The following is a 12480-nucleotide window of genomic DNA, read 5'->3' as shown; positions in this document are numbered from 1 at the left end:
TCTGAAAAAGTATTTTAGTAAAATGTTAAAAACATAAATTATATAATTAAATATCAATCAAATAATATTTTTTAATTATATAATTAAAAACTATTATTTGCGAAGTAAATTTTCGCAATGGAGCTCTCACGTTGAAAGTTAGAGTGGTTAATATCGTTTAACCCTTAATGAATAAAATGTATAAATAAATTAAAAAATAAAAACGAAATTTTAATTGATTTTGATTAGATAATTGATTAATATTAAGAATAGTAAGAATTATCCAAAATCTGAAAATATAATTTAAAAAAGAGATAACTTATGTATATATTGTATTGTTATCTGAAAAAATCTTTAAGTAAAAAGTTAAAAACATAAATTCTATAACTAAATATTAATTAAATAAAATTATTAATTATATAATTAAAAATAGAATATTGAATTATCCAAAATCTAAAAATTATAATTAAAAAAGATAATTTCTATATATATATATATTGTATTGTTATCTGAAAAAGTATTTTAGTAAAACGTTAAAAACATAAATTATATAATTAAATATTAATCAAATAATTTTTTAATTATATAATTAAAAATATAATATTGAGTTATTTTAAGATTTATTTTAGTAATGAATCTATATATATATATATAAAAAAATGTGTTTGCCTCTCTCCTAAGCTATTCACGTGGAAAGTCACTATCTGACAGGTCGACACATGTCTTTGGCTTTTATTTATTTGGCTGGACTTGAATTTAACTTTGGGTTTATACTATGAACAATTGAGAAACTTTTTACTCTTTAATATTATTGAATGTGTTAATTATTTCTTAATACATAGTAGATAAAACAAAAAAAACACACATTACGATATAGACGTTTTATTATCATCAAAACAATCTTTACCATATGTACCTCATCGTGTGATAATTTATAAAGTAGCAACGAATCTATGAGTTCAACAAATTTGCAATTACCTACTTCAGAATTTTAAGTAAATAAGTGTGTTGAATATTCTATTCATATGATTTAAAAGTCTTTACAAATTTTTATTTTTAAACATATACCAAAAACATTATGGAAGTAAATATCCATTCACGTTCTCAACCACTTCAAATACCACCAACGCCAAAACAATTTAATCAAGTGCACGAAAACAATAATATATTTAAAACAATAAATACATTAGTTAATGAAAAATCATTTTTAAAAAATATTATTAACGCATACATAAATATTAAGAGAAATGTATAAAACAAAATAAATGTAACAATAACTTAAAAAACAAAATGTATAAGACTGAGAATATTAAAGATTTATGATCTAAGATATATTCAATTTATTGTCACAAAAAACTTAATAAAAAAATACATACTTTGTTTTAAGAACATTAAAAATCACGTTAAAATATTTAACATTTTAAGAAAAATTATGAATCAATAATATTAATATAAAATTTTATCCGAAAAACTCATTACCAAATGCGTAAACAAAAAAACAAACAAACCCTAAACCCTATAATCCTAAGCATTATTCTAAACCAAACTTTAAACCCTACTAACCCTAAACCCTACTAACACTAAACTCTACCTAAACCCTACTAACACTAAACTCTACCTAACCCTAAACCTATCTAACCCTAAACCCTACTTAACCCAAAACCCTTTCTAGCCATAAACCCTACCTAACCCTAAACCCTACTTAACTTTAAACCCTACTAACCCTAAACCCTACCTATTTCTAAACCCTATCTAACCCTAGCCCTGCCTAACCCTAAACCCTAGCTACCCTAAACCCTACCTAGCCCTAAACCCTACTAACCCTAAACCCTACCTAACCCTAAACCCCTTCTAACCCTAAACCTGACCTAACCCTAAACACGATCTAACCCTAAACCCTGCCTAACCCTAAACCCTACCTAACCCTAAACCCTTTCTAACCCTAAACCCTGCTAACCATAAACCCTACCTAATTCTAAACCCTACCTAACCCTAACCCTAAACCCTGCCTAATTCTAAACCCTAAACCCCTTCTAACCATAAACATGACCTAACCCTAAACCTTGCCTAACCCTAAACCTGACCTAACCCTAAACCCTGCGTAACCCTAAACCCTAAACCCCTTCTAACCATAAACATGACCTAACCCTAATCCTTGCCTAACCCTAAACTTGACCTAACCCTAAACCCTGCGTAACCCTAAACCCTACCTAACCTTAAACCCCTTCTAACCCTAAACTTGACCTAACTCTAAACCCTGCCTAACCCTAAACCTGACCTAACCCTAAATCCTTTCTAATCCTAAACCCTGCTTACCCTAAACCCTACCTAATTCTAAACCCTAACCCTACCTAATTCTAAACCCTACCGAACCCTAACCCTACATAACCCTAAACCCTACCGAACCCTAACCCTACATAACCCTAAACCCTACCTAGCCTAAACCCTACCTAACCTTAAAACCTTTCTAACCCTAAACCCTAAACCCTAAACCCTAAACCCTAAACCCTAAACCCTAAACCCTACCTAACCCTAAACCCTACATAACCCTAAACCCTACCTAACACTAAACCCTTCCTAACCCTACCTACCCTAAACCCTACCTAACCCTACACCCTACCTATCCTTAAACCTTACTAACCCTAAACCCTACCTAACCCTAATCCCTACCAACCCTAAACCCTACCTAACCCTAAGCTCTACTTAACCCTAAACCCTACCTAACCCTAAACCCTTTCTAACCCTAAACCCTTTCTAACCCTAAACCCTTACTAACCCTAAACCCTGCCTAACCCTAAACCTTACCTAACCGTAAACCCTTTCTAACCCTAAACCCTACCTAACCCTAAACCCTGCTAACCCTAAACCCTTCCTAAGCCTAACCCTAAAACCCTACCTAAACCTAACCCTAAACTATACCTAACCCTAAACCCTACCTACCCTAAACCATGTTTAACCCTAAACCCTACTTAACCCTAAATCTTTTCTAACCCTAAACCCTACCTAACCTTAAAAACCCTACCTAACCCTAAACCCTGTTAACCCTAAACCCTTCCTAAACCGAACCCTAAAACCCTACCTAAACCTGAACATAAATCCCATCTAACCCTAAAACTCTACCAACCCTAAACACTAAAAAGTAATCTCAAAACTTAAAGCTAAAAAAACCTAAACTCTTACCGCTATGTATTTTGTTGTTGTGATATTCAAATACCAAATTATATAACGGATTTTAAATCTTACATCCATTAGTTTAATTGCCAAAATATTTTGAAAATTGTATCTTATGAATAAAAAAGGTAAATTATATTTTAATAACGTTAAATTTTGTTAAAATAGAATGAAAAATTATTATCATAAATTAATTAAAAATTTTGATGAAATTTGAAAATCTTCGAATCAATAACAATTAATTAGTAATATTTCAAAAACCCTTGAACTATTATAGCAGTAGAATCTCAAAAAAAAAATTAAAGTTCTCAAACATTTATTTGCCAATAACCATCCTTAAATCTTTGCTCATTCAAAAAAATAATATTCTTTACATAAATTGGAATCAAGTTTTTTTTTTGACTAGTGACCCAAGTTTAAATTATACCACTAAAATATTTTAATATTTAATTGTTCAGAAATAACAAGTTAATGTTCTTAAAACATAACCATCCTTAAATATTTGCTCATTCAAAATTTTTTTTTTTTTCATAAATTGGAAACAAGTTTTGTTTTTTGACTAGAGATCCAAGTTTAAATTATACCACTAAAATATTTTAATATTTAATTGTTCAGAAATATATATTTATATATTCGAGAGTAGACAATGCATAGATGATACTAAATTGATCGCAATAATTCTTTTTGAAAAACACAATATAACTAGTAAAGTATACAAAGAATTTTTCAAAAATTTATGAAAATGTTTAAGCCCGCATCGCGGGCAAAACACCTAGTATGTCTTAAAATGTATAACTAGACTTTGACCCGCGCGGGCGCACGAGTGTATTTTTTCAAAAATATGTTTCTATTTGTTTTTCATATCAATAATATTAGGGCTGGGAAAAATATCCGATCTGAAGAACCGAACTGATCCCGGTCCGAAAAAAGTAGTACCAAACCCGAAGCAAATTTGATTAAATATCCGAGTTATTCAAAATTTTGGTTTTTGGAGAACCGAAACTGAAATTTAGAAATATTCGAATGGGGCTTAAATATTTGACCCTGGAAACCCAAACCCAAACAACCCTGAACCTAACCCGATTAGGTATCAAATAGATAGTTTCTCCTAATATAATGAACTTCCAATTTTTCTTAAAAATATAAAGCCCATTACTTTTTTTTAATATACTGCTATTCATGTTTCCAAACAAACGTTTTTTTTTTTAAAACTGCAATCTATGTTTCCAAACAAACTTTTTTTTAAACTGCATTCCATGTTTCCAAACAATTTTTTTAAAAAATTGCTATCCATGTTTCCAAACAAACCTAATTTGTACTTGAGTTTTAATAAGATAGATGTTCGAGTAAACTTCCGCTTAGATACTAGTGTTTTTTTTTTGTGCACAGATACTAGTGTTCTATAAATTTGTTTTTACATATACAAATCCGCAAAATGTACTACATATTATCGAGGACAAAATATTATAAAAATATGATATGAATATATTTTTTAGTAATTAGAAGGGTGTTTGAGTAAATAATTCTAAATGTTATTGGTCGAAAAAGAGAAGGTGAAATTCGCATCACTCAACAACAATCGTACCGGTAAAACAAATTCAGACAGAGATATCCGATGAAAAATTCGCCCGCCAAACAATTTTCAGATTTGATATTCGATTCCTTCCTCCAAACTTTTTGACTCTTAAAAAGAAAAACTCAAAATCCGCACACAGAGCGCGAGAAGCTTTGTTTTCAACTCGAAAATGGCGCTTTTGCTCTTCCCTTTTTCTTCCCCTTCTCACCCTCACTTCTTCCTCACCACCACCAAATCTCACAATCTCTCTCTCTCTCTCTTACTTTCCCTTTCTCTCCGAATCTCTTCAACCCCTCAACCATGACTGAGAAGGAGATCTGTTTGAGGATGACCAGAGCGGCGGTGAAGAGAAAGTCTACGGCCACGGAGGATGAACGTGTCACCAAGAAGAGAGTGGTTCTCGGCGAGCTTCCGAATCTCTCCAACATCTCCGTCTTGTCCAATTTCAATCAGATCCCGAAGCCCGCAAAGAGTCTCGGAGCTCTATTGAGAAAGACGGCTCCGGTGGCTCTGGCTGCCGTGGAATTTGGATCTGACATTGATGCTCGATCCGATGATCCCAAGATGTGCGGACCTTATGTCTCCGACATCTACGAGTATCTCCGTCAAATGGAGGTAACAATCTCAGTTTTAAGGTTTTGGGTTTTGTCTGAAGGCTTTCAATTTAAATTTGGATTTGATCTTTAAGTTTCTGAGATTTATTATGATAATCTGATTTGGTTTTGTCAAATTATTATTATTGGTTATGTTAAATGTGAAGCTGAAAGATTATTGCTTTTGGTTGAAACTCAGGTGAAGCCAAAGCAAAGACCTTTACCTGATTACATGGAAAAGGTTCAGAAAGATGTAACGCCAACCATGAGAGGTGTTTTGGTTGATTGGTTAGTCGAAGTTGCTGACGAGTACAAGCTCCTGTCCGAAACACTCCACCTCACTGTCTCTTACATCGATAGATTCTTGTCCTTAAAGACCGTCAACAAGAAGAGGCTTCAGCTCTTGGGAGTTTCTGCTATGCTTATTGCCTCGTAAGCATCTTTGAGATCTCTATTTTGCTAGTCATTTCTGTTTTTGAATGAAGCTTATGGAACTTATTCTTTTGGTTGTTGGAAATTATTAGGAAGTATGAAGAGATAAGTCCTCCCAAAGTGGAAGACTTCTGTTACATCACTGATAATACGTTTTCGAAACAAGATGTGGTGAAGATGGAGGCAGATATACTTCTTACCCTTCAGTTTGAATTGGGAAGACCTGCAATCAGTTCTTTTATAAGGTTAGATTTGTGATGAAACAATGTCTTTTGCTGATAGTGATTTACTGGTTTGCATGGTTCATTGTCCTCATTCTGTTTTTTCCATTTTTAATGTGCAGACGATTCACAAGGGTTGCACAAGAAGATTTCAATGTAAGCTCAGACTGATCTAGATTTATATAAGATAAGGAATCTTAAAGAGTATCAAATGCTAAATATTATTTTTTATATTAATTTATTTCAGGTGCCACACTTGCAGCTAGAACCACTCTCTTGCTACTTATCGGAGTTGAGTATATTAGATTACAAAGCTGTGAAGTTTTTGCCATCTATGTTGGCTGCTTCCGCTGTCTTCCTTGCACGATTCATCATCCGTCCTAAACAACATCCTTGGGTAAGCATTTTTTTCTCATTCTCTTACATGTAAATTTTATTGAATGAGACACTAATAATCTAATTGATGTAAAACAGAATCAGATGTTGGAAGAATACACAAAGTACAAAGCGGCTGATCTACAAGAGTGTGTGGGAATCATACATGACTTGTATCTGAGGAGAAGAGGGGGTGCTTTACAAGCTGTTAGAGATAAATACAAGCACCACAAGGTAAATTTAACATTACAATTGAGATCAGTGCCATCATTTGAACTAAGCATGTGCTGATACTTAAATTTTGCTCCTCTGGTTACAGTTCCAGTGCGTTGCGACCATGCCTGTATCACCTGTCCTACCGGTTACCTTCTGGGAGGATGTTACCATTTGACTTGAACCAGTCCTTCTTTGGGGAACAGAGAACTGGAAGAGGAAAGATGTCACACATTGCTCGAGACACGATCCTGGGAAGTATTAAAGACACGGGTTGAGCTTGAATTGAAAGAGGAAACAATTAGGACAGATGAAGACTGATCTAGAGAGGCATCATCGTGAACTTATGGCATACATAGATGTAATTTTCCGTGTCTGTATATTTTTTCCCTGCCGTTGAAGTTGTTTGACAAATGAAAAGATTAAAAATTTATCTTCTGCAACGTATCACAAGTAAATGGGTTTTATTTAGACTAGAGACGTAGCCCCGCGCTTGCGCGGGGACATTGACAAATGCATGTATTGTTGTAGTTAAAATCAAAGTTGCATGTATTTTTGAATGACGCTAAACTATATGAAAGTTTGTTGATGGTGATATAATGGTAGTATATTATGACACGTAAGGAGAAGAGGGGACTGACTAATTGTGAGTATATTTTTCTTAAGTTTATAGATATGTAATTAACCGTATAGATTGGGTTAATGTATTTAAAATTATTTTTCCAGTAAGGTTTTGAAGATCATGGAAGCGAAGGCAGCATGATTAAAATGGGTTGCTTTTTTTATCTTAATGCGTTAAAAAACGTTAACATTTTTCCAATATCAATTAATAGTAACAGTTGTTCTCCGAAAGATACTTGTCCGTAAATTTGTTATTTAAAAAAGCTGAAAGTATGGAAAATACTGCAAAGTGCGTCATAGGAAATGTATAGGAATGAAAAAAAAAATGAAAAGAAACAGAGACAGTTGGGTTGACTATGTGGTTTCTTCGTAACTTCACTCACGGGTGCGTATTTGGCGAACCTCTTTGTCCTTAACGCTTGTTATTGTGTCATCCTCTTGACCTTCAATTTCGGTGTTGGGAGAAACAGATGCTTGACCAGTGTCTTTCTTAAACAATGGAGCTGCATTGGTGTTTAAAGTCTGGAAACAGGGGAACTCTTCCCCCTGGCATCTTTTAAGCTGGCATAAGATAGTAAGATCACTCAATTGAGCAGGCATATGAATATTGTTTCAACCGGCAAGCCAAAAGAATTGTTACCTAGCTGTGAACTCTGTGATGGGTGGGAGATTGGGGTCCCAAAAAGAATTGGTAGCTGGAGATGATTTGACAAACATGGTGCCTGTAGAATGAAGAGTACCTGGTAAAATATTGGTATAAACTTATGTTTACTATTTAACGTACCTCCATTAAATTTTTAATGGGATCACAGTTGTGACCAAAATGACAGAGTTAGTTCTATCCCCTGATTTAAGAAGATCCCTAAACTTGACTGCAGGTTCATCCCATAAAGATAAGTAGATCTCCATTGAGCTGTTTATAAAACATTGCCGCAGCTTCGTCCCATAAGGACAGATACACCACAATGTTCTCATAAAGTAATGATTTCTATGACGATACCATGTTCAAAAGTGATTTAAAATATGATTTTGTTAGCTTACGGTTCGATGGCGAAGCCGACCACAACTCGAGTCATCACTCCAGCATCCTTAAGATCGGAACCTTGGACGGAACGAATCATTCCAACAATATCTGCATCATGAAAAACACATAACTGTCTCAGTTTCAGAGCATTAATAATACATCATTAAAAATAACAAATTGGTTATTTGTGGGATGAACCGGACCACAAATGGATTGTCAGTAATCTTGTACATATTAGTGCATCTAGCAACTTCAAAGCGTGAACCTTTGACGATGGAACCACTTCGTAAAGATGGACGGTAGTGAGTCAAGCGAGCGGTATGAATAAATTCATGGATCACAGAATTCTGAGAATAAAACAAAAAAAATTAACTCATTTCTGTAAAACGGGATCGTAAATAATATGCTTATGGTACAATACCTGCTCATCAAGGAAAAGCAAGGTGATTCCCATGAATTCACCTTGTTCCTTGATGTTTCTGGAGTCCCAAAAACGGAGAAGGGGAGCCACGGTGACCTGAGCAGATCTACCCAGACGGAGAGTATCGAACGATGTTGGGGCAACAACGGCGGCATCGCAGGAAGACATCTTTGTGAGTTATTTTTGAAGCTGAAGGAAGAAATTTAATAGGACAGCGATTTCGAACGTTCGTCAGTCTCATCCATCTCCTATTTATATAAAAAGGAAACCAAGAACCGAAGATTCCCAAAACGTTACAGTGTTTAATGTAATTAACACATCAATAATTCTCGAATTTAAAGAATATGTTGAACTTGAGGGAATGCAAAGAGATGAAATGGTTTAAGAAAACACAAAAGCGGCGAGTTCAAGAAGTAAACGATGATGCCCTAGTCGACTGAAACAAAAACACAACGTTTTATTATCACTAACAAATCACACCATATACGGAGGTCCAGACCCAACTTAAATCATATACACCTTATTACTTTTCTTATCATCAAAACCATATATGGAAGCCGAGCCCAAACTATTACAATTCTCATAATCAAATCAAACCTACTTCAATCGGACCAAACAACAAATCATCCTTCCAAATTATTTTAAGCCCATACGAATGGGAGAAGTGTGCTTGGAATTGGAATGGGCAATATATTAAATTATTTTGAGCCCATACGAATAGCCCAATATTTATCTTGTATCATTGAAGCAAGTGTGATGTGGCAAAATAAAATAATCCTATTGGCCGAATTAATAATCCGACGTGGACAGGCTAGAATCTCTTCATATCTGCCTTTTAGTATAGGATATATACTATCTCTCTCTATACAGATGCGTGCAAGTTACTTCTTTTACAGTTATGGTAGGTTATTCAGTTTAAACCCGTGGCTGCACCAAATTTGATTAACTGATAAAATTCATGAAAGCTTCAAATTTGGGGGCTTCTATCTGATCGAAATAAGTACGAGTCATTGATATGAATGTTAACAACTGTTTGTAGTGAATTGATGGCTAGACATTTGATAGCTAACTTATCTAGTGTTGTTTTAGACTCGGTGAGGCTTAAACATCATTGCTTATTATGTAGATTCCCACGATGCTGGAGTGTGGAACTCAATCTGCAAAGCTTACCAGATGAATAGGTGTGAACTTGGCATTGTGGTTAGAGAAAGCTGCTCTTATCCTAGATGCCAATGTGGATTCTATGTTGGACATCAATTTTTTTTTCTTCTTTTTGTGCACCGGACCTCAATTTTACACATGACAAAGTTTATCTGAATGAGAAGTGTTTGTACTAAAGTTCATAACTTAGGAAACACACAAGATGGATATAGCTAAATTAAGAGAGAAATTTTAGTAACCTTGACAATTGTAAAAAAATGTGAATCTCAATCTATAAATAATTTATTAAAGGAAAGAATAAATATAATTAAATAATGTAATGTATTATTAAGTTAACAGATCTATCTATACTATTATCTGCGAAGTAATTTTCGCAACGGATCTCTCACGTTAAAAGTTAGAGCGATTAAAATTTATGTTACCCTTAATGAATTTTATATATAACTTTCATGTATATATTTAACATGAAAAATATTAAAAACTAGATTATTCTTTGATTATATTAAAGGCTGGATTAATTTAAAGTTTTTACTATTGCCAAAACATTTAAGACCTTTACACTATTATAAGACGGCTTAAAATTGATTGTCTTATTTCAATTATAAAAACTAGATCTGTTCTCCGCGCTACGCGCGGATTATGTCTTTTGAATGTACGTTTTAAGTAATTTTCATACATTTGAGAATATTTATTTTTATAAACTTATAAAAATATTATTCTGAAGTATGTGCAACTGCAAAGAGTTGAAAGAACATAATATGTACTGAGTATCTTTCAAGCAAATTTAATTTTTTAAAAGCAATATTCTAAAAATTGGATTTAAACAAAACGATTTTTATAGAATAACTTTTTAAGAAATCTGTTTAGGCATTCAGAAAATAGTTTTTAAAAAGGTGTCTAACTACTGCATTTCGATTATTTAAACACTAAGAGATGTTTATTAACGTTGTTTCTGTACCTGATAACCAAAATTGTATGACATTCGCTTAGACCAAAATCTATGTTCTAAAGTATTTCTCACACTTAAAAAGGTTATTTTCACATTATTTGAAATAATAAAATTATTCGAAGTAGCTTAGTAGTATCACTATCACCAACTCAATGTTTAAAACTAATATGTAACCAGAGGCATATCACTTGGCGATAAATGATGTATAGACAGTTAACTAAAATCTTGGTTGTTTTTAAGAAATGTGCCTATGATTTAATTTTTGGTACATTACTTGCTTTGATGATCTAATAAAAAGGACAAAAAAACCTACTTAATATATATGTATATATTTATAATTTATTGTATTTTATTATTCATTATGAACAATTTAACCTACTTTCTATTTAGTAGATATTCTACTTTTCTCTAAATACATTTGTGTGTATAAAATATGAAACAATATTTAGCGATAAGTTTGGATTATAAACGTTCAGTCAGGAAATTTTTCTATCTCAAAATAAGATCTCAAACTTAATATAAATATACCTAAATTCATTAATTTTATATGCTGCTTTTTGGTTTATGATAAAAACTAAATGGGAAAATTTGGAGAAATACACTACAGTAAGATTTTAATTTGAAAACTACACCATTGTGTAAGTTTTTTTTGAAAAATACACTTATGTATATATAAATTTACTAAATTGTCCAATTGGAATATTTCTCAACTCCTAATTTATTTTATATTTAAAGTAACGTTTTTACAAAGAAAAGATTGTTTTAAAAAGAAATATTTATCTTAAACTATTCATCTTTATCTACACTATATACTCTTTTAATATATCTTTAAAAAAAAATTGAGAAAAAAAGAAAGCAACCTTCTCTGTATCTTTCATTTCTGAAAAAAATAAAATTATATAGTTTCATAGATTCTTCCTCTTTCCTCGCAATTCAGTAAGAAATTTGCTAATTCATGAATCAGATTTCAGTTTCTAATTCTGCTTCTATTTTATTCTTAAAATACTTCTGTTTTATTTTCTTTTAGGAAAATTATTTTGCATATAGCTGGAGTTTTTGGAGAAGAAAAACAAATCATAATTTTGTATTTTATAATATCCTTGTTATTTTAATATTTTAAAAGATAAAATAACATATTTATCTCAACTCACAAATTTATCTTAAACATAAATAATTATATATATATTATTAAAATTAAATATTTAAATGATGTCACATACATGTATATAATGATAATATTTATCACTAAGTGTATTTCTGTTCTCCAAATAAATATTAGTATTGAATATTAATCTTTTAAAATTAGTATATCTAAATTTATAAATTTTTAAATATCAGTTAGAATTGGATGAAAGACTGTTATTACTAAAAAAATTCTTTTACATCGCATCCTTAAGAAAAAAGGCACATCTTTCATTTAAGTTCGATATTTACAAAAATTTTCAAAAAAGTGAATTAAAGTTGGGACATTTTGAATATAATAAGAGAGTGTGAGAAATAAATCATACATACTGATCAATGGAGGTTTGTGGTTTAATTTGTCATTCATACTACTATGTTAATTGTTTTGTTTGAGTTTTTATATAGTTTCTTGAAATATTGTGTAGTTATATTTTTATCAGGTTTAATTGAGTATTTCATAAAAAAATAATTTGCTTGATGGTTGTTGTAAATATTAAATATAAATTTTTAATTTTTCTCTTTAGAACATATTGTGGGTTATTATAAAATATGCATACAATTT

The 12480-nt window shown here is 31.9% G+C and overlaps 2 protein-coding genes across 2 annotated transcripts; one reads left to right on the top strand and one right to left on the bottom strand.

Annotated features, from left to right (window-relative positions):
* Window positions 1-4684: 4684 nt before the first annotated feature.
* Window positions 4685-6997, top strand: LOC106357845 (cyclin-A3-2-like). Its single transcript, XM_013797551.3, has 7 exons — window positions 4685-5341; window positions 5519-5751; window positions 5844-5996; window positions 6095-6128; window positions 6220-6369; window positions 6447-6581; window positions 6667-6997. The coding sequence occupies exons 1-7, from the start codon at window positions 5027-5029 to the stop codon at window positions 6736-6738; spliced, it is 1092 nt and encodes a 363-aa protein (XP_013653005.2). The 5' UTR covers window positions 4685-5026; the 3' UTR covers window positions 6739-6997.
* A 364-nt stretch (window positions 6998-7361) lies between these two features.
* On the bottom strand, window positions 7362-9407 carry LOC125577014. Its single transcript, XM_048737630.1, has 4 exons — window positions 8627-9407; window positions 8409-8552; window positions 7822-8313; window positions 7362-7742 (listed from the first exon to the last, which is right to left on the bottom strand). Exons 1-3 carry the CDS (start codon window positions 8792-8794, stop codon window positions 8299-8301), a joined length of 327 nt encoding a protein of 108 aa, XP_048593587.1. The 5' UTR covers window positions 8795-9407; the 3' UTR covers window positions 7362-7742; window positions 7822-8298.
* Window positions 9408-12480: the final 3073 nt, after the last annotated feature.

The sequence above is a fragment of the Brassica napus genome, chromosome A8 (genome assembly GCF_020379485.1).
Source record: "Brassica napus cultivar Da-Ae chromosome A8, Da-Ae, whole genome shotgun sequence".
Lineage (NCBI taxonomy): Eukaryota > Viridiplantae > Streptophyta > Magnoliopsida > Brassicales > Brassicaceae > Brassica > Brassica napus.
Note: the sequence above shows the minus strand (reverse complement) of the source record. Positions and strands in the feature narration are given on the sequence as shown.